At 38.6% G+C, this 23,339-nt stretch overlaps 2 protein-coding genes across 2 annotated transcripts in view; both read right to left on the bottom strand.

Annotated features, from left to right (window-relative positions):
* The window catches only part of GUCY1A1 (guanylate cyclase 1 soluble subunit alpha 1), a 37,971-nt gene that overhangs the window by 5,294 nt on the left and 9,338 nt on the right, over positions 1-23,339 (bottom strand). The window contains exons 2-7 of the mRNA XM_079990450.1: positions 14,203-14,560; positions 10,574-10,635; positions 9,544-9,602; positions 4,788-5,497; positions 3,470-3,955; positions 2,831-2,974 (exon numbers count right to left, since the gene is read on the bottom strand). Of these exons, the coding sequence (XP_079846576.1) occupies positions 2,831-2,974; positions 3,470-3,955; positions 4,788-5,497; positions 9,544-9,602; positions 10,574-10,635; positions 14,203-14,448 (1,707 nt within the window). The 5' untranslated portion in view covers positions 14,449-14,560. The remainder of the gene's footprint in view (positions 1-2,830; positions 2,975-3,469; positions 3,956-4,787; positions 5,498-9,543; positions 9,603-10,573; positions 10,636-14,202; positions 14,561-23,339) is intronic.
* LOC307224011 (uncharacterized protein) overlaps positions 5,560-23,339 on the bottom strand; it is a 396,785-nt gene continuing 379,005 nt past the window's right edge. The window contains exon 21 of the transcript XR_013842368.1: positions 5,560-6,176. The gene's annotated coding sequence lies outside the window, so the exon portion shown is untranslated. The remainder of the gene's footprint in view (positions 6,177-23,339) is intronic.

Below are 23,339 nucleotides of genomic sequence, written 5' to 3'. Positions count from 1 at the left end.
ACAGTTCAAACTTTTACTAATATAATCAAACAAAATACTCTGCGATGCATACGTGTTTTCCAGTTCCTAGCAGCCTGGAATCAACAGATAAATATGTAAATGTTTCTCTCAACTAGGATCCATCCACCTGCTAGTGAAGTGATCAAGCCCAGAAAACAGAAGGCAGGTGTTACCCAGGAATTGGAGGGGTCAGTGCCTTTGGAATTTTAGAGAACTGGCAAAGCCAAGTGCCTCCCATATTATAGTGAAACCACAACCAATTTAGGATTTGCTAAGTTGCAAGGTACAATATCTCATGAGGCACGGACTGCTTTTCTTCATGCTATGCCTAAAACTAGCAGATGCTTCATACTTATAGGCCACAAGAAAGCAAGGGATAAATAATAAAATTGTAGAGTTGTAGAGTTGGAACCATGAGAACCATCTGCTCCAACCACCTGCAATGCAGGAATCTTTTGCCCAACGTGTCACTCGAACCCACGATCCTGAGATTAAGAGTCTCATACTCTCCCAACTGAGCTATCCATAGTGACATTAACGTGGTTTTATGGGCACCAAGGGGACTTTCCAGAGGAATGCTGATTAACAGTAATGAAAACTCAATTTAGGATATTAGTAGTTTGCTTTTGAGATAGCTTTTGAGATAGAATACAATTACACAGCAAGTGTCAAATATTGTAAGAGTTAACTATCATTAAGTGTGTCAAAAACATTAAGTATAAACAAACTCTACTGATAAGGTCCAAGAGCTAAGCCCATATGCCAACTGCTAGGGATAGATAACACACTAGTCCCTTTCTTGGGACTAGGACTGTGGAGTCTAAGGGCTACATTTCCCAATAGCACTATCTATGACATGTACTGCTAGGTTGCACTGTGGATCTATAGTGGAATATAGTACAAGTTTAGTGCTCACTTCAATGTAATTTGCTTCTAGAAGAAACCCATTTGTAAATAAAATGGACATGAATGCTGAACATGTGCTGTATTCGACTATAGTTCACTATATTCCACTATAGTTCTGGAAGTGGCTCTTATGTTGTCTGAAATCTCACCGTTAGGAAAGCATCAAGGACATGGAATAAACTGTGAATGCAGCCTCAGGGTGGGAAACTGCCCTGCTGGGAAAAGGAGATAAAACAGAGGAAGAGACAGAAAAGTAGAGGGGATGTCAGCCTAGGATCAGGTCTGTGAGGGCTGATGAGACACCAGTGGAAGCTCAAGCGGAAAAGAAGATTGATTCTAGCAGTCTGGGAAGAAAGATAGCCCTGAGATTCTGGCTAGACAAAGTGTCTTTGTGAGAAAGGCCATTGGTAACTGTACTGGAAGGCAAGAACAGTGACTGCAAGATGAGCTTAGCACACCAGCAGTGCTCTCCTGATTTTTATTAATGTCCACTTGGTGATTCATGTTCACATGCTGCCTGGGCTGAAAATAAATCTTCCAAACATAATTTTTTCCCCCTGCCAAGGCATATTTATCTTTTCTGTAGAATCTTGCAGCCAAAGAAAGTGGTGTGCTGTTCAGATCGATATTTAAAACTCAGTCCTTGGCCCCTTTAGGGCTCTCATTACTCTCTAAAAGTTGCCAGGTGATAATGCTGCCATAGAAACAGCTGTTGAAATAACTCCTATGAACTCCACACCTTGGACTGGCTTTCTTTAGCAACCCTGCCCCCTGACCTTACCAGTCCTTTTGGACAGAATAAGCCAATAGTTTTAAGCAGTTGACTTTAAACAGTGACTTTAAGCACTGTGGTCCCCCAGCCATAATTTCCTTCAGGCTGCTTATCCTCTTCTTCTCTCAGTTCCATCTCCCCTACCCTTTTCCCAAGCCACCTATCCTTCAACTTCCTGTCTTGGTTCATTTCTTACTCTGCTTTTTTTTCATTTTCTTCAGCCCCCTTGGTTTGGGGCAATCTATGTCATAACTGGGACACGGGTGGCGCTGTGGGTTAAACCACTGAGCCTAGGGCTTGCCGATCAGATGGTCGGCGGTTCGAATCCCCGTGACGGGGTGAGCTCCTGTTATTCGGTCCCTGCTCCTGCCCACCTAGCAGTTCGAAAGCACATCAAAGTGCAAGTAGATAAATAGGTACCGCTCTGGCGGGAAGGTAAACGGTGTTTCCATGCGCTGCTCTGGTTTGCCAGAAGCAGCTTAGTCATGCTGGCCACATGACCCGGAAGCTGTATGCCGGCTCCCTCAGCCAATAAAGCGAGATGAGTGCTGCAATCCCAGAGTCGGTCATGACTGGACCTAATGGTCAGGGGTCCCTTTACCTTTATGTCATAACTTCCCCACATCCTAGGACTCTTCCTTGTCCTCAGTCTGACCCTGTGTGATGGTTTCCTTCTAGCCAAACAGAACTTTCTCTTTCTCCACAGAATCTGGATTTCAAACTGCTTTGTACTCTGAGCGACTGAACATCCAGTGGCAACACATCAGCTAAGCCAGTATCAAAGGTGTCACACCACAAATCAAGTATTTGTAGGGCAAATAGAAACTTTTGTGGGAAAGCAGCATGAGCGAAGGGTTAAAACCACCTCCAGCCCTCAAAAGAGCACCTCCCATCATACAAATACTATGAAACAAATTCTAAAATATAGGTGGTTTGATCAGGGATCTTTCACATCACACCTGGTTTGGTCCCAATTCTGCACAGAAAAGCACAAATGAATTTAGACCACTAGTCATGAGGTAAATTAAATCATTGTGAAAGAAAAGCATTTTAGGTAATGCTTCACTAAAAAATGAAAATAAGGAACATTTTTTTCTACCAGCTAGTATTTAAAATATCAGTAGTTTAGTGAATTTGAGATAACATGCTAACCTTGATGAGCTCTCCATGTGGAGACATCACTTCATTGGACAGCTCCATCATTTTCAAAGCCATCAATGCAATCTGAATAGCATGGGTCTCACTTTCCTTGTGTAAGCCTCCAGCCACACAGTATGCATCTCCAATGGTTTCTACCTGAACATTAAAATAAATAACTTAGAACACAAGTAAAATCACATGAAGAAAACACAGAACACACTTGGAAGGGTTGTCCATAACTCTGTCCCCTCCAAAACGCACCCACCCACTTGAGATTCACATGAACTTGAGTTCTGATGTGCTAATTGCATGATGCAACTTGCCAGCTGCTGGAGCAGATTTTGAGCTGTAAAATCTGGTTTACTGTGGTGTTTCATTATGACAAAAATGTCAAAATATTTATCTTTCATCCACCATCCATGAGGTTCTATCATCAGTCCTGGAGGCATTAACTCAAAAATAGTGCCAATGAAGCTAGAAGATTTACTCCACACTAAATGCACCAAGGATTGCATTTTGAGGTATATAATTTGTTAAATGACTTATTCCAGATTAACAGCATCCTCTCTAAGTTGCATTATATCACTCAAATAACCTTACAAGCTTGATTCCCCTCTCTAGGAGGACAAATTGGTGCAATAAATTCTCTACCTTATAGACATCCAGCTCTCCACACTGGTAATCAAAGAGAGTGTAGAGCTCGTTGAGCATTGTGATAACCTGCATAGGTGAACACTGGGAACAGATAGCAGTGAACCCTACGATGTCAGAAAAAAGCATTGTCACATTATTAAATTTCTTGGCCTGTACAACTTGTCCTTGCCACAGCTGCTGTGCAACCTCTCCGGGGAAAATAGAGCACAGAAGATCTACTGTCTTCTTTTTCTCCTCTTCAAGGGCTTGGTGTGCCTGCTCAAGAGTAGCCTTCAGTTTTCCTAGCCTTTTCTTCAGTCCATCTTGAGCTCGGGCTTGTTCTCCTATTAAAACAACATCCCTAAGTGCATTATGAATTGGAATATCTGAAAGATAGAGGCCACGTCCTGTAAAGTCTTCTAGTCTATCCACACAGGGGGATCCCAAGAACAAGATGGTACTGGACTCAAAGATGTAGATCATCTGTCCTTTAAGGTCCATAACCTGAAACAATGAGAGAAAGATGAGGTGATGTGAGACTTCTGGAGCATTATGGAAGTTTACTAATGCAGTGATAGCCAAGTTATTAAGCCAAACTCTCTCCAGACAACCTGCTTTGGGTTAGAAGCTCAATGATTATTATAAAATCACAAATCTCACACCTCCGAAGAGCTTTAGATAAATAGGGGCTGTCCCTCTACTAGGTGGAACTTAACAACTATTGTTCCCACTGGGTAATTTGGTAAGGAGAGGCACCTCACATGCACAAATAGGGGTCAATAAGAGCTAGAAAACTCAGAGTAGGGTCTGGATGCAGCTTACAGGCTATCCTACAGATTTGCTGGCAAGGGCCAATACGTTTAAATGCTCTCCTGTGATTAATTGCTTTTAAAAAACCTCCTTATTGAAATATATCTTAAGGTGGAGTTTTAACCTAGCTTTCTCCCTGACATCCTTGTTTTCCATGAGTAGGTTCTTTTCCTCATGAGGTAATGTTAAAACATGCATTCCCTTCACCTGCAGTCCAAAGTGGAATGACCCCAAAATAAATGTAACAAGTGGAGAATAGCTTACTTCAAACAATCATTCCATTGTGAATGGAAGCATTAACAAATAAATGCAAGAATTTTTTATGCTTGGGCTTTTGCTATGAAAAGAAACTTACATGAGGAGAAACTTCAAATTCAAAATTCCCGATGTCAAAGCCCCCCCAAATGGGAGGAGAAATCATTCATTGCCTTGTGCAATACATCCAAAGCTACTATTGCATTTGTACACTTGAATTAGAGATGGGATGAAGAAATAAGAAATATAAATATGATAAACCTGTTCTTACCCCTGTTGACCTTTTAAGAGTGCTGTCCCCTCGTCTCACTCTTATAGTAAACTGCATGTTTAGCATTGTCATGATCCCACTAAACGTGGAGTTTATTTTAGGGGCCAGGATTTCGAACCACTCGTCAAAGTTTGGCTTTGCTTGAAATTCTCTCCTGCTCAACAGTCTCCTTATACCATTGCCAACTTGCAGAATAGCCATATCCTTGTCAAACATGCAATGAAATGGGAAAGTCTTGCAGAACATAGAAGCAGGAATCACAAGAGAAGACTGAGGTTTACAGGGAGATAAAGATGGCTTTGCACTTTTGACTTGCACAGAGTACAACAAATATGGCTGGTTAATAAACTCAGCGCTATCTTTGCAGAAACAAGGGGGCCTCACTGTCACTTCAACCTCTGTTTCATACAAAATGTGAGCTGCTGCTTTGATAATGCCAGACAGGATGAGGCTGGTGGTTTTCTTGGGAAAGAAATAGTACACGTTTAAGAAATCTGGGTCCTTTTCCAAGCACAGTATTGAGATCTCTTCAAGTCTACCCTTCTTTTCTGCTTCGTGGCAGTGAGCACTCTGCTTCAGAAGAGTACTGAAACTGTTCAAGAAGTCTTTGAGGGATCCCCCGACAACTCCAAGGATATGTTCATCTTCTTCATAGCATATTTTGAAAAGCTCTTCACCAAGTGATTCCTTCATAATGTTTACTGGAACTCCTGCAAAGTTAAAACATTTTATACCAGCATTCTTCTAAACAGTATGCCTTTGATTTTTTAAAAATCCTTCTGCATTTCATTTTCTTTCACCCCAAACCTGTTTTCCACTATTAAACATCTTCAAACTAACAAAGCCATTTCAGATCAGTCTCTGGAGGCATCTCCTCTCATTCTTGCAAAACCTCATATGGTAGGAGAAAAGTACTTGTTGACTTTGCTTTGCAATTTTATTTTATTTTAAATATCTTAAACTTTTAATCATTACATCTTTAATTGTTTTATTGTATATGTTAATTAAGGAATTTTTATGTTAGGTATTTTAATTATGGATTTATTTTATAGTTGTAAACTGTTTAGAAATCATTTGGACAAGTTATAACAACAACTTTGCACGTCTATTTGTTTTGAGCAAAAAATTGGTAACCATTTCTAGTGGAGGACAATGAATAAGAGTCCTTCCAAATGGACAAAAAAGACGTGGATTAGAGTTTACTAAAATCTAAGAGCTGAACTAAGCATTTGGTAGCAAACATGGATTTTGGAGTCTGAGGTGGCACTTGTCCACTGGAAAGCAACACATGTGGTATGCGTGCAAGTTCTAGAGGAGAAATGCCAAAATGTTCATGTATCACCTCATGACAGAGAGATGACATTGCAGAGGAGGTGTGTACAGTGGTACCTTGGGTTACAGATGCTTCAGGTTACAGACACTTCAGGTTACAGACTCCGCTAACCCAGAAATAGTACCTCGCAAACAAACATTAATACAAAAGCAGTCTTGATATTTATAGACGCGGAGAAGGCCTTTGACAATATCTCCTGGAAGTTTATGAAGAAAAATTTGGAAGGAATGGGAGTGGGGTGGGGGTTTCACAATGGGATAGAGGCAATTTATTCAGAGCAAAAGGCAAAACTGATAGTCAACAATGTGGTGACAGAAGAGTTTAGAGTTGAAAAAGGAACACGACAAGGTTGCCCTATATCCCCTTTGTTATTTATATCGGTCCTAGAAGTGCTCTTGAATATGATCAGAGGAGACCGGTTGGTGGAAGGTATCCAGGTCGGAGCGAAACAATATAAACTGAAAGCATTTGCAGATGACCTAGTTTTGACCCTACAGGAGCCAGAGCCTAGTACTAAAAGGGTATTGCAACTGATTTATGAGTTTGGTCGAGTGGCGGGATTTAAACTTAATAAGCAAAAAACCAAGGTTTTAGAAAAAAAATTGACTTTTTCAGAATCAGAAAGGTTTCAGAAAGAGACAGAATTAAATGTGGTTAAAAAAGTAAGATACCTAGGGGTAAACATAACAGCGAAGAACAGGAACTTATTTAAAGACAATTATGAAAAATGTTGGTCTGAAATTAAAAGGGATCTAGATGTTTGCTCAAGATTGAAACTTTCCTTGACAGGACGTATTGCTGCTATTAAGATGAATGTATTGCCAAAAATGTTGTTTTTGTTTCAAACTTTGCAGATTGTGGACAAAATGGAGTGTTTTGGGAGGTGGCAGAGAGATATTTCAAAATTTGTCTGGCAGGGCAAAAAGCCCAGAATTAAGTTTAAGATATTAACTGATGCTAAAGAAAGAGGGGGCTTTGCCCTGCCAGACCTAAAGTTGTATTATGAATCAGCAGCTTTCTGCTGGTTGAAAGATTGGCTACTTCTTGAGAACACTGATGTTTTAGATTTGGAAGGATTCAACAATGCGTTTGGTTGGCATGCATATCTGTGGTATGACAAGGCTAAAATACACAAGACTTTCAAGCAGTATTTAATGTCTGGCTGAAATATAAAGACTTATTGGAAAACAAGACCCCAAGGTGGTTATCACCAATGGAGGCTAAGGCCCTGAAAAAACTCAATATGGAGGCCAAATGGCCGAAATATTGGGAAATAATAGAAAAAGATGGAGATAACTGGAGGTTGCGGAGTATGGAGAAAATAAAAGATAAAGTGCGAGATTGGCTACATTATGCTCAGATTAAAGAAGTTTTTAAGTTGGATAAAAAGATAGGATTCCAGGTGGAAAAATCAAAGTTAGAAACAGAACTGTTAGAACCCAGCTCTAAGATACTTTCAAGAATGTATAACTTGCTGTTAAAATGGAATACACAGGATGAAACGGTCAAATCAGCCATGATAAAATGGGCACAGGACATAGGGTACAACATCATGTTTGCTGACTGGGAAAAGTTATGGACCACAGGTTTGAGATTTACAGCATGTAATGCCTTGAAAGAAAACATTATGAAAATGATATACAGGTGGTACATGACTCCAGTCAAGCTTGCAAAGATATACCATGTGTCTGATAATAAATGTTGGAAGTGTAAAGAAGCTGAAGGAACATTCTTTCACCTCTGGTGGACTTGCCCTAGAGTGAAGGTTTTCTGGGAAATGATTTATAATGAACTGAAAAAGGTATTTAAGTATACCTTCCCTAAGAAACCAGAGGCCTTTCTCTTAGGCATTGTTGGTCAGAGCGTGCAAAAGAAGGATCGAACCTTTTTTATGTATGCTACAACAGCAGCAAGGATACTCATCGCTAAAAGCTGGAAAACTCAAGAATTACCCACACTGGAAGAATGGCAGATGCAACTGATAGACTATATGGAACTGGCGGAGATGACTGGCAGAATCCGAGACCTGGGAGAAGAACTGGTGGAGGAAGACTGGAAGAAATTTAAGGACTATCTACAAAAATATTGTAAATTGTATGAATGTTAAGAAAGATGTAAGATTAGCAAAAACATGGCTTCAACAAACTAGTTACAAAGAATATAAATTTAAATTTAATTGGAAGACGAAAAGATAAATTTTGGATAAGTAACATTTTATGATTAAGTTTTAATAAGAGTATGTTAAATTCCAAAATTTGAGATATTAATATTGGAAAATTATACTATATGAATTAAATCAAGTTAATAATTTGCTGGTAAAATTTATGAGTTTAGAAAGCAGGAACAAGGGTTGTGAGGAAGTCCAAAGATGAGTATGAAATGTGGATATTGGAAAAGATTGTGTTATTATCTATGTATTTTATTGTTAAACTAAAATTTAATAAATATTATTAAAAAAACAAACCAGAAATAGTACCTCGGGTTAAGAACTTTGCTTCAGGATGAGAACAGAAATCATGCAGTGGTGGCACGGCGGCAGTGGGAGGCCCCATTAGCTAAAATGGTACCTCAGGTTAAGAACAGTTTCAGGTTCAGAACGGACCACCAGAACGAATTAAGTTCTTAACCAGAGGTACCACTGTACTCCAATACTAACGAGGAAGGAGTGTGCAGCTACCCGTCCAAAAAAGCAAAATAACAAAGCAAAAGGGATCACCAAATGACTTGGGGAGGAAGGGAGATTTCTTTATATTTAATCCCTTTAAGTATTATGGGGCTGCTTGAGAGAGTGCTCTCCTTCTAAAGCAGGGATGGAGAATCTATGACTCTCCAGATGTTGCTGGACTCCAATTCCCATCAGTTCCAGGGCAGGGATGATGAGAGTTGGAGTTTAAGAATACATTGAAAGCCATAGGTTTCCCATTCCTGAGCTATATAATTTTTAAAAAAATAAATAAAATGAAGCTTGTTTTTAAAGGCACATATACTCACTATTGCAACAGGTGTGCTTGTTTGTAATAGACACAAAGCACTTAGTATCACAATAAAGCAGAAAGGATAACATTTTCTCAGCAACCAAGTAGTTTGAGTGAATGCCTAGAAAATATAAATCCTCTGCAACACAAATATTTTCTTAAACTAAGCAACAATTGCACTAGAAAATATCTGCTCGTATTGTCAACCTCCCACAGTAGCCAAAGCCAGGTTGAATCAACACCATATAATGAAGACTACACTGTTAGCCCTGAAAGTAATTTATTATCTCCTACTGTGTCCTCAAAATATGAACTGCGTCAACATGATCCCTCACTATTGCTGGTCACAAATGTGAGTGGTGTGTGCAGAACTTATTCCACTTCAAATGTTTAATAAGCATCAACTAATTGCATTAAGTGGAATTGCTTGCCATAGATATCTCATTACCTGATGCATTTGCATGGTCAGTGATTAGCTTTTCAAAGTCTTCTCTTTCCTCAGAATTCCTATAAATGATGCAAAACAGAATTTTAAAAACTACCTAATCCACAGTAAAAATTAATTTTCAGGTACTAAAACCTGAAAAAAACAACAACAACAGATAAGCAACCCAATTTGCAAAGTTAATTTGAGAAAACTTTAGATTCCCATTTACTCAAAAATTTAGTTACTCTTTCTTATCTGCTAGCTAAGCAATTTTGCAGAAAAACAATTAAGCAAGCCAATGCTTTTGTGTCTCTTCCTCATACAACCTATTCTGTTCCTACACAACCACTAGCAAAAGAACTAGCATCTTTCTGTATCTTCACCACCACCGCCAAGTAATTGGAAGCAAATCCTACACTCGAATATCAGTAGGATTCACAGCTGAGTTAGCTTAAAATCATAGTGCCACAGTGTTCAAGTTCTACAAACTCAAGTTATTATGAAAGGAATTTTAGCTTCCAAGAGTAGCAGGATCAGAGACTAGGCAAGACTGCTATGAAATTTTGCCTCCTAGTCCAATCCCTGCTTTGACTTGAATTTTCATTATAAAGATTCATGACTCCTATGCAACCCCCTCCCCCTTTCTTAGGGAAAATATATAGCTGAATATATTTTTAAATAAAAGTAAAAGTCAGCTACTTTTTAAAGCTATTAGTTCTCATGCCTAAGGACAACTTTGCAACTCCCATTTGTAGGAACAGGCAAACACAAAATGTCTTCGCAATAGAGAGAGGAAAACTCTAAAGGGAATACTGCTCAAAATTCAGTCTTGGTACAATGACATACTGATAAAAGTTTCCAGTGTCTTAATGTTGAATTATTGTTTGATACCTTAATACTTAAGACTGTGTTTGGCATTTATGGTACCTGATTTCACTAACACAGGGGTTTGTTATATAATCTGTGCAGTCATTACCGTAAATGGGATCCAACTTCCTATTTGGTTTTTGCACTTGTTATTGGTTGCAAAAAGTTAACTTATTTAACTTACCTGCTTTCTTTTACTTTATTATTTGCTAGTGTCCTCTGAAATGCAAGATATAACCTTTCATACTGAAAGGAGAAAAGTCATATTAATTCAAATGTCAAGTTTAAGCATTTCATATATTAGAATTTCATATTAGAATGAGCTGCAAACTTTATACTAAAGGTAGAATGCAATTCTATCCAAAATTAGAACACACCTATTTGTAGATGATTGGAGTCCCCAACTTGTCCTGTCTACATTATGGTGTAGTGTAATGTGACTGATGTTTTCAGATGGCCAGCATTCTGTGCCAAAGCACCTGCCACTAGACTAGATATGGATCAGGGAGATCACATTGTAAGTTCCCATACTAACACAACAAGCAACTGTGGGCCTGTATCACTGTTATGGAAATTTACTACACAGCCCATTCCATTGATAAGATTCCCAGCTACAGATGTTACTCTCCAAATACTGTCCATATTCACATGCCACTGTGGACAAATGAAGATGCAGTGTGCTCATATCCACTGGATACACTTCATTACTCCTTAGCCCTTCCAACTCAGTGATTAATCATGGAGTGCTCTGATGAGCATGCATAGTTTCCCATTTGTATGGGCCTGTCCATTTATTTCAATGAAGGAAGGTGATCTGTGTCTGTATTGACTCAGTTCATTGAAATGAAGGATAGATGTCACGTATGAAAATGGAACACATGGCAGCTTTCAGGACTGAAGTATTTCTTTGACAGAAAGATAATGCTGCAATTCCCTTCAGTTAACACATAATGAAGTTTGGTCAACTGTATCTCAGGACTTATATATGTATCAGAAAGCCCAAATTATACAATAATAGAGTTGGAGGGGACTGTGTAAATCGCCTAGTCCAATGCCCTGCTCAGTGCAGGAAATCCCCAATAGAGGATTGAACTATTTATCTATTTAGCCTCCTAATATGAGAGTCAGTATATATGAGCATATTGTGAAAATGACAGGATCTCCAAGCTTGGGCACATAATGTTTTATTGTCGTTTATTAACCTTGTTGTGTGACACACAGAACTTTGTAGACAGCAGTTTTATGGGAGGAAGAATGGAAGTATGTCCATGCTGCCTCAAGAAAAAACTACACTGGTAATGAAGGCTGTGTTCTACATTTGAAATAAAAAGAACAACTGAATGAATGTTATACCTTATTAAAACAAGATGTAATTAATATTTATATCTAAACAGAAACAATATGTGCAGCGCTTTCCAACTCCTTATTTGAGTCTGGACTTACAATCTTCTTAAAAAACAAACCAACCAACGAATTAAGAAACAAACAAAGCCCCACATGAATTTGCTAGTATCTTGAATCTCATCAAATGCTATTTTGGGCCACGCTATACACTCCCCATGATATTTGCACACAACCTTTCACTGACGTCAATGGAAGCAGCATGTGTTGATCCAAGTCACGATAGTCACCTTCTCAGTTTTTTGAGTTTTCCATGTGGAAACTGCGTACATCCAGTGACGAGAGATAGTAACTTTTAAACAAATCTAAGACCATCTAAGGCAGGGGTGGAAAGAAAGCTGGTCACAATCTACTGGGAGATCTCTGGGTGCTTTGCAGTAGATCAACAAGGGTTTCTGCCTCAGTTATTTAATGACAGCAACAACTAAATGACTCCCTCTCTCTAATTTAGGATGCTGAAATAAACAAAGCTTGCTGGTAAATCCAGGAAGCCTGAAATCTCCCCGCCCCAGTTTTTATAGATAGGCGTACCCCCCCCCCCATATAATGCAGTCAATGCCCATGCAACAATCTGCACCTTTGAAAGAAATGTTGGCACATTTTCTCAGTCAGTGTACCAGTTCAATGAACTGCAAACCAAGTCTAGAGGCAACAATGAAGGTTCTATGGTTATATCTGAATCCTATCATTTCAGTATATACATTAACATTATGTAACATTGAATATAACAAAATGAGATGTTTCTTTTAGTATATATTTTACAGCACAATCCTATATATGTCTATTTAGAAATAAGTCTTATTGAGTTTACACTCAGGTAAATGAGCTTAAGCTTAAGCACCTTAAGACAGCAGCATGAATATTATACCTTACTCCTGGTAGGCAGTATACTTTGCATGTGGAAGACAACTTGCCCAATTGCTTTTTAAAGAACCCCATACAGTGGTGCAATGAAAAAGATCTATGCTTCAGTGAATCCAAAAAACTGATGATATTTGGGATAGACTGCATTGAAACAGATGAACCATTAGTCTGACTCCATGTTAGGAGGCTACTTGTCTCACTAAGGAATGCTTTTAGACATTGCTGCATTGCCCACTAAATTTGCTTCTTGTCACACTCTCCCATGGATTTATAAAATGTTTTTGAGTTATGGATGCCTTTCCTACAACTACAATGGGGAGAAGACTAAAAAAAACAGACATTCCATAAAAAGCAGGGGCCGAGATGTGTAATAAAGAACATGTAAAGATTTGGTATCCAATTAGCAAAATTGCCCTTGCCCTTAATAGTGTAGTGGATTTCTGGACTGAAAGTTTATGGTTATAATCCATAAGTTTTCATTTCCCCCTTTCCAGTTTCCACAGCTATTATTATTATTATTATTATTATTATTATTGACCAGCAATTCTCTATCTACACTATGGCTTTAGCAAGCATCATTCCTTCTACAGTGCTCAGTAGATGAGATGACAGACACCCCCCCCTCTGTTGTGCTCAGTGTAAGCCACACTTATCTACACATCAATTTTTCAATATTGTACCAATTTATATGTAGGTTGCTCCAACTGTTTTCCATTAAAACTAGGTGGTTTCCAGTAATTCTTTTCCATGCACCTTTTCCAGCTCTACAATATCTTTTGTTTTTTGAGATGTGGTCTAAAACATAACTTGGTGGTTGGCTGTGATAACGGGATTGCAATCCTGGGTTTTTCATTTGTTACCACAGCTGCTTCCCCATGGCTTCCTATTTTGCCATCAAAACATTAGGAAGCCAAGTGCAGCAGGCCAGTTGCAAAGATCCTTCATCTTACCTCTTCCTTAGAGGATATGTTTGGTTGGGAAAGACCTATGTGATTGGGCCCACTCACATGGTTCCGAACTTTCACATGTTAGTATGCCAGAATGGCAATAAGCTCCAGAAAGCATATCTCTCATCAATGCTGCAACAAATTCACTGCTATAATAAATTAAGGTGCCCTGACATGGAATAAATCTGAGTAAATCTGCTCCATCTAGATGTTGCCATGGTTCATCTGGCGCAAAGTATTATCCACCCTTACTTCGCATAGGTTGCTAACCTCTTTAAATTTTGCTAAGTAACTGCTAAATCAATGTGTGAGTAAACATTTCATATTTGAGTTGCTTTTAATCATCCTTCTTTTCCTTTCCCTAAACACAGAAGATGTAGTGAAATAAGATTAAATAAATGCAAAAGGTTTCAAACTACAGGATTAGGCATAATTAGAAATGAAAACAGAACCCAACGTCAAGAACAGAGTTTGAAAAGGAGCATTCATCAAGTGAAAATTGTCTTGCTTTTAAAATTATTGCTTAAAAGGCATTCCTCTAAAACCTCCCTTAGAATGGTCTTTTAGACTACTTTCATCAAAGCATCATAATAATTTATACCTCAGGAGAGATGAGTTTGCAGATGCTCTCAGCTAAAGTGTGCAGATACACTCGGCTCCTGCTGGTTTTCCTTTGTGGAAGGTTCCCGTGCGTAGTCTTTTCTCTGCAAATTGGCAAAGCAGCCTTGGAACTATTTGGCACTTCTGCACATTCATCCTCATTTTCATCTGAAATCCCACTTTGGGTCAATAATGAAAAAGGGCACTCGCCAGTGATCTTCAGGTCTTTCAGTTTGGTACAGAACATACTGCACAAGTCTCTGTTCACCAAAGTTGTGAATTTCTCTAGTTTGGGCTGAACATGTCTGTTCTATTAACCGACAGCAGAAGTTGGCAGGAACAACTGTAGCTTTATATCCCTACAACAGAAGATGAAACAGAAAAGAGAAGCACTGCATTTGTACATTTGTTGAATTTGGTTCAACTTCAGAAATATAAGCTTCCTTAATTCAGCAGGCTCTGGCTTTGCAACACACAAGCATGACTTGACAGTTGACCTAATGTTCAATTACTTCATACAACACAGAGTCAAATGGTAGATGTAATGTGTGAACTAGCCGCAAGAATACACCCAGTCCAGTACTTTCAAAGGTTAGGACAATTGCACAAAGAATTAAAAATCCACAAACCCACCTTCAACACCATATACGTCAAAATGGCATTTATGTCAAAAGGTAGAGGGATTGCCATTTACTCTGATTCTATTTTTAAGAATGGGTTTTCATGGGGAAAACAACTCTGGAGCCAAAAAAGGTCACTTGGACATGGAGCTTTAAAGTGCAGCCACGCCTGGAAAGAGCAGAGGAAAGGCACGTGTGGATAAGCCCCAAAGGAAAACTACATTCACTCGTGTATCTTTCAAGGATTCAGTTCAGTATCACTTGTCTTTTCAGTACAAAAAAAGGAGGGGAAGGTTAGATATAAGAAATATGGGCTTCCAGTATACCACTGAGAATTAGGTCCTCTTATTCTCCTCTGGTGGATGCATATTATTCCAAAAGAAATTCACCTGGAGTCAGCTGGATAAATTATAGCTTCTCCAAATTAATTGGCACAATCCTAGCAGACCTTCACTGACCATAAAGACACTTCCAGACTTTGTGTTCTTTTGTGAGTGAGTGACAGTGTGCCTGGCATGCCCAATGGGGACAGTACCAACCTCTGCAATGATCGCTGCTGGGGGGCGAATTAACTAGCAGCATCAACTAGCACAGCCATTATGGTGCAATTACAGGGAGTAAAGGCACTAAGGGCTCCGCTACACAGCTGCAAATAAAATGTTTTAAATGTGTTGCAAAGTGCAATATACAAATGTATATTGGATGGCAAGAGTGAGCTATGAAAATTTAATGTATTTTTCAAAACATTTTTTTAAAAAGCACTTTCACAGAGTATTTTTATATGTGTGTAGATTCCACCTCTGTAACTAAAATAAGATAATATGAGTAAAGATTGGTATCTTATTTGTTGCTGCAGGCTGAAGAACAATATTTGTCTAGTCCTATGTACCTTATGTACAGAAAATTTGGAACGTCTCCAGATCAACAACAAAAATAACCTCCTCTATTTGTGAATATAACTACTTCAATACCCTGTAAGGTAATGTACAAAACCTAACTCCCTACTTTTCTTTCACATGTTTTGGCAGTAGGTTATATTCTGAAAATAATGTGTAAAACAGATGCTAAGTACTAGCAACTACGAGCTTGGATTCTTCCATTGCTATCACTTTGCAATCATCTGGATGCATCAAAGTTTGGCTAGAACATGATAACATTTCTCATGATCTAAATGTTAATGTGGTAGAATCATATAATTGTAGAATTGCAAGGGACCACAAGGGTCATCTAGTCCGACCCACTGCAATGCACAAACATATTTGAAACATTATAAAGGACATTATACATAGGACTATATCCAGTGCAACAGTAAGTTAAAGTCACGTAGTGCTGGCAGAACATTGTGGTGCAAGAGAAAACACAAGTGCATGACCTAAGATGGTTCAACAAAAATCTGCTGTTGAGTAAGAAGCTTCTGCTAGTGCAATTCCTAGGTGGAATATTTTGTTGTGAAACTTTGCCCATCTATTAGCACAAGAACTCTTGCACTAGCCACTGGAGAATGATAGATATGACCCATACTACTTTGCTATGCATTAGTCAAACCATCACTGCAAGTGTGATCCACTCAATTTTACTCATTCCCAACCTACGCAAGAGATTTTAGATTGATTTGTGCAAGGTGCAGCAAAACACATTATCACTGATATGTGTAGATTGTCTTCTGTCGTCTTTAAATTGTGCTTTGTCATAGAGGCAGACATATACAGTACAGCACTGGATATACAAATAGTTTATTTTTTGCAAAAGAAGCCAATGTAGTTGTTTGGTTATATCATCATTATGTCTCCCAACCAATCTGATTACAGTATTAACAAAGCAAAAGTACAGCCAGCCAGGTTGGCGAAAGATCTATTCATACTGAGAATATACATAAGCAAACAGAATCGCACACAACACTCAAAAAGCACAAACTGACAAGTACTTAGATTATATAAACAAGCTGGCTTAACTTTACATGCAAGAAGAGAATATGGAGTGTGTACTCCACATGAGCTTGATATTATGTGCAAGATCCATTTGAGAGGGTGGGATAGAGTATAAGAGGCTATGTATGATTTAAATAAAGATCAAAACTCAACAAACTGAAGTACATTGTGTGTCCAAGATAAACACATTTATTTATTCTTTACTGAACTGGTTTCCACTCCACCCCCCTCATTTTTGCACCCAGTGTTATAAGAGAGAGAAACAATAATGGACTCAGGTAAACAGGACAGTAATAGAACCATAGAAAGGTAGAAGAATTTGGTCTATTTCCTCTATCAAGATGATCCTCTGAACTCAACACTCCAGAAAAGATTCACTCAACTTATCTAGGTTTCAGCCTGCCACAAGGAAAGAACAAGAACAAGTAAGGGCAAATGAAGCCATATTTGACACATAGCTACTTTCTTTAGCCTTAACTCCAGCTCAATCAAACTAATCTTTGTTGAGTACCAAGCTACCTTGCTGCTTGGAGAAAACAAGAATCTTCTCACCAAACCCAACTTGCATTGTCTATGTATCACAGATCCAAACTTACTCATTATCTGACAAAAAGAGGTTGGTTGGTTGGTACACTGGGGTTATTATTATTTCAAATGAGTTCTCAAAGGGTTACTTTTCGTTGCCAAGTAACTGGGAAATATTCCTGGAACAAGGAGGCAGAATCAAACTATTTTGATCTATCTGGGCAACAAGTATTACAAAAATAGTTCTGAAGCCATTAGCTTTATTATTAAGATGTGTAAAAGATGTGTAAAAGAAAGATTTCTTTGGCTTTCTTTGAAAACCATGGCTGAAGTCATTACAGCCCATGGTAAATAATTTCAGCTGGGTATGGATTGCATGCTAGGTAAACTGAGTATAAGGTAAAACACAGTAGTTCATGGGGAAAACTGCAATATTTACATCTATTGCTGTGTTCATTTTATTTAAGTTATGAAAATCAAGCTTCTGTCAGTGTTAGCAAAACCTAGTCAAGAAAGGCAGCATATAGAAATGGCAGGAGATTTCAGAAGGTATGAAAAAATAATTGCCATTCTTCTACCTTTAAATATCTACACAAACAAGTATTCTGCACAGATAGAAATGTGGTCATACATGTAGCATTATAATAAACTAAGTTATACTCAGAATGGACTTAAATAACAAGTCAAGGGATTTCAAGGGATGAACACTACCCATAAAACAGGCATCAGACCTTAAATGCCAGGGATATTGGAGGGTTCAAGCCTTCCTTACTTCTCAGTAGGCACAAAACAAAGAAATGTTAACTTAATAGCTGCTTAAATAGCTGTTCTTTTATTAGTAAGGCAGTAGAGTTCTTAAAATGCTATACAGTTGCATCGGAAAACACTCAAAGAAAGAAAGTATTCACAGGCAAAACATGGTACAGTGTAACAAAGGAAGCAAAATTACTGAACCATTTGGAGGATAGTGAAGTATGGTGTTGATAACTTAAAAACAATTAAGGGCTGCTTCCAAGTTAATATTTTGCAAGCCTGCAGGGACAGGGGAGCTAAACTGAAACAAGAGTATAAAAACAAACAAAAAAAGAGTATCAAAGCTCTACATACATAGTTATCTCTTGTGAATGCATAACATCTGTTTGTATCACTGTCTGTTCATAAATCAGACCGTTATGTTTACTCCATATAAAGCAACTAAATATAGAAACAATGTCCTCATCGAAGGCTCAGTGCGATGGTGAGACTGCCCAATAGGTCCATCCTTTCTTCCATGCTAATGTTACTACCACATGGTGTGGTAGAAACTTTCTAAACAACAGACAGGAACAGAATATGAACATATATGACAAGTAAAACATGAAATTAAGGAACTCTCCAGAATTCATTTTGATTCTGACACCACAATGCATGCAATAACTTTTTGCATGGAAGAACATCTTAAGACTATTTTTCAAGGTTTATCAAATTCAAAACTAATCTGTAATACTAAAATTCAAACACAAAGCCTCTCCCATACCTTATTGATCTTTTATACTTACTTCTTATTTTTATAATATAGATTAGTCATGTTCTGGAGGCACTTATTTAATTATGTATTAGGCAGAAAGTTAATTTCCAGAAATCTGGAGTCTGGGCTAACATGATTATAAATGTCTGAAGACTGCTGTGTGGAGACAAGTCTTAAGGAATCATGACAGGAACATAAACTTTACTTATATCTAGTTTTTCATTTAAAACTGCAAATGCACCTGTTAGCAAGGGGAATACCTCTGGTGAGGCAGGACGAACAAGGGAAGGGGGGGCTTTATAAATGGGTGTTGGAGATGGGAGATACAGGTACCTGTGCCCGCTCCCCATGTTGCTGAACTACAACTCCCATCATCCCTAGCCTTTGGCCCTACTGGCTGTGGCTGATGGGAGCTGGAGTCCAAGAGCAACAGGAGCTCCCCATCTATGGTATAAAGTGTAAAATATCATTGTTCTCACTTCCTATGTCACATTGGCTATTTGAAGCAAAGATCCTCTGCCTCAGCAGTACCCACCCAGCCACCCTTCTCCTAAAAGGCTGGCACAGGTTTCATATACCAAACAATGGGTAGATGCATCCCGCTGATTTAACTGCATCAGATGACTGCTTTTGCTCATCTCTCCTGCTTATGCAGACTTCAGTCTTTCACATCAAAATCTGGGTGGAACAAACCAGATAATTGTTATTGCTGTGAGTTTGGGAGGTTGGGGGTTAGTCTGTAGGATGCCAGAGTCCCTTCTAATTTGGGGCATCCTGGATCCAGCAAGGGCTAAAATCTAATGGGAGGATTCAATTGTTGGAAGTAGCCAGACCAGCTTCTTGATGCGTTAATGGGCTTAAGCATGGTAGTTAGTATAATAACGGAAATGGCTTTGTGCCAATGGGTGGGCCCCCTCCTCCCTCACCTGGCTGATAGTGAGAAGCACAATAGGTAGTGTGTGAGGAAGCTGGGCTAGAAGCAGGCAGAAGCTAGAGAGTGAGGGCAATGCTTGATTTGTGCATGCCTCCAAAGTTGTGGCTATGGGAGAAGCTAGACCTTCTGGGGGTTTTAATGCTGTAATCCCCTCCATTTTAGGCTCAGGTTGTATATATGTAGAAATAAAGCATATATTGAAAGGACACCACAGTATATCTGCTCTGCCTCATTCCAAGGAAACTGAACCCTGGGTAAGCTCCTGGAACCCCCTGAAATCTCGCACCACTCAGAGATTGGGGTGGCATATTATCATTCTTGAAATGCCTAGTAAATCTAGCTTTTGGTATGCATTACTTCTGGGGATTTGGATTATTTCCTAGGCAGGAACACAATTTGAGATGCACTGGGGTGGGGAGAGGAGATGAATGATACACCACACATGTCTAAGCCTTGATGTTTTATTTTCAACTAGAGTCAAAACATGGTGAATTCTTTTTAAAGAACTTATTTTCTATGATTTTTTTTTGATTTTTTTTTTTGCTGAAAATAAAAGAACCCAATTTTCTTGGAGCGTTCAGCGACTTTGGAGAAGTCAATGTGTTATGGAAAAACAGTATCACTATAACATGTTTTGATAATTCACCCCCACCCATCCCACACCCCACACTGGGCACAGATTCTTTAAACTTTGTTTGCAGCAGAGAATTAAATCCTACATAGCAAGTGATGCATCAAGCTGACAACAGGAGCAGATTCCAAAGCGACAAGACACTGTCCCTAAAGTAGCAAAGCTGGAGCTAAGATATGAGAGCTGTTAATATTTGACTTAGAATGTCAAATGTTTCCCACCGCCTATCCAGTTACTGCTGAAATGAAATTATGGAAATACATTATAAATACACACATTTTGCCTCACACATTTTTCTTTTAATATGTAAACAACAGTCAGCTAGAGAACATAGAATGGAGCAAGCAACAGAACGATTCTATAGGAACCTGCACACACCACTTAAAGGTTTCTCCCATTTTAGCAGCTGAAACTTGCAATGTAATGAAGTCAGTATTGTACATAATACTTCTGGCCTATTAGCAAATATGTTATTCATAGACCGAATTTACTATCCAAAGTATGGCTTATTGGTTACAGCAGAATGTGGAGTTTATTGAAAGAAAATGAGTCCAAATGACACAGGACTGCAGGAGATCTTTGATTAAACCTCCCAATATTTTCGTTTTCAGTTCAAGGCAGCTACAGGCAGCTCTAAATTAGTTCAGAGCTGTGGCACAAAGGAAGGAGTCAGCACCAAAACTGCTGGACTGCCCCTCCCACAGGGCCATTGATCCAACTCAAATCAAAGCACCCCATGGCTATTTTTAATTAAAAACTAAAAGTGAGAACCAGTCACAAATCTCCCACATCCCATGTAGTTTAGCTTCTGTGTCATTAGGAATAAAGTACCTTAAGATTATGCTTGTGAATGCATTGGTCTCAAAATAACTGAGTTTGAAGTTTAGAGTGGTCCCTGGGAACAAGTGAATTAATATTCATTAACTGCCATGCTTGCTCTGTGACATTAATATTCATATTCATTTGTAATCCATAACAAGTTATACAATGTATTTTAAATCCTACATAAATCCCCCTTCATTGTTCAACAGCTAGGATGTTGACTTGTATCAACCACAATGGGCAAAAACAATAGGGTGTCCATATGCTCTCCTTTGCAGAGGACAGTCCTTTGTTTGAAGGAATCCTCTAGTTGGTGAGCTGTCTGGTTTTAAAGATAAAGACCCATAAGAAGGGAGAGCAGGGACCTTGAAGTTGCCCATCAAAAGCAGCTCCTGGACAGCAGATTGAGCAAGCACACAGATCACCTGTCCAGTCTTTCTCAATATATTGTACGTCTATTAAAATTTTAGTAATCAATTCTACATTTGTATCTGTACATATGAATTAGTGGAAGCAAATTTTACACAAATCAGCGTCCTCTTTTGTGGAGATGTGTTAAGTGACCACCCTAATAAGCAAACTGTTGTTGCAGGTTGCCAATTAGTTTCCGGGCTATATTCCAGCTGACTGTACTTACATGTCCTAGGGCAGAGGTACAAGAAAAACTCCCCTTCTCTTTTGTTTTTTGTCCACGTTGTTATGTAATTTTTATATCCCACCTGCCACCTTAACCAGGGCTCTGTTTCAAAATTCGACAGCACAGGTGAAACCATTTAAAAGATCTTGCTACTTGTCACTATCAATTTTGCAACCCCAAATACCTCCCTCAGTTGAGTTTAAAAGGCTGACAATGACCTGTTTGTATTATCTGGATATTTTAAACAATTACTGTTGCATTCCTATGCACAATTTCCTGAGAGTAAGGACCACAGGATTCAGCAATATTTACTTCTGAGGAGACATGTATATGATTGCAGTGTTCAGTGTGTAAAACTATAATGAGGCTTTGATTCTTCTTGATACTGTTTTCCTTTTATAAACCATCAAAGGGCAGCATACAGAGTTTAGAAATGAATGAAATTAATTGCATTAGTGTGCTTATAGTTACACTGCATTGCTTTTCAAGCACTAAATATACAACTGAGCACAATTCACATCTCAGTGTAGATAAAAGGTGAAGTATTTTGATTTACAATTATTTGCTCTTACTCATTTCAACAGAAAAAAATCATTTTCTTAGACCCAAGGAATCTGCTCAAGTTCCTTGCAAATTATTGTTTACAAGCAGAGCCTAACAATCCAATATTGGAAGCTTCTGCACTAGAACTAATAGGAAGAAGAACAAGGATTCTAAAACTTGTGCAATTTCACAATCTACACTTTGAAGGGAATTGAACACAAACTTCAGTTTAGCACAGTACAGCTGCCAGCAGCCACCATCATTGTCGCAGTCTCCCATTCCAACGTAGAAGAACCTCGTTGTATGCACCCTGGGCTGTGGTTCAGTAAAGCACATGCCTTGCATGCACAAAAGTCATGTTCAGTTCCTAGCATCTCCAGTTAAAAAGGATCTTGGGTAGCAGAGATGAGAAAGACCTTTCTCAGACACCCTAGAGCACCACTACTAATCAGTGGAGAGGATAATGGGCTAGATGGATCAATAGTATAAAAAAGCAGCTTTTTACAAGCCATTTTGTCTCACTAGAGCTGCCGGTGTCATACAGGCTGTGCCAGACACAGAATACAGTTTTAGCTTTTATGGAGAAGGTCAGTGTTTGTTCCATAACAGGAAAGCAGATTTGCAGGATCAAAATAAATCCTCTCCAATCTAAACAACTGTTACATCCCTTTAAAAAAGATAACCATGCAGAACAATTTTCCAATATACACTCAGTTTTCTTACTTTTCTAACACAAAAGCATGTTGTTACACCCATATAGTTCCAGTGCTTTGGGGGTCCCAACAGGTATTCCCTTCCATATGATTAATCCATTGTATACAGTTTGTACTTTATAGTAGCTCCTTCCTTTCTTTTTTCATTCAGTCCACTTTGCTGTCTTTTTTCCTACTTAATATTTTATTAAGTTTACACACACACACTATGCACTCACTGTGAACAACAATGCATACACAAAACTGAACATCCTTCTTCGCATCCCCATTTTCCTCTG

Source organism: Podarcis cretensis, assembly GCF_951804945.1.
Source record: "Podarcis cretensis genome assembly, chromosome: 9".
NCBI classification, from domain to species: domain Eukaryota; kingdom Metazoa; phylum Chordata; class Lepidosauria; order Squamata; family Lacertidae; genus Podarcis; species Podarcis cretensis.
Note: the sequence above shows the minus strand (reverse complement) of the source record. Positions and strands in the feature narration are given on the sequence as shown.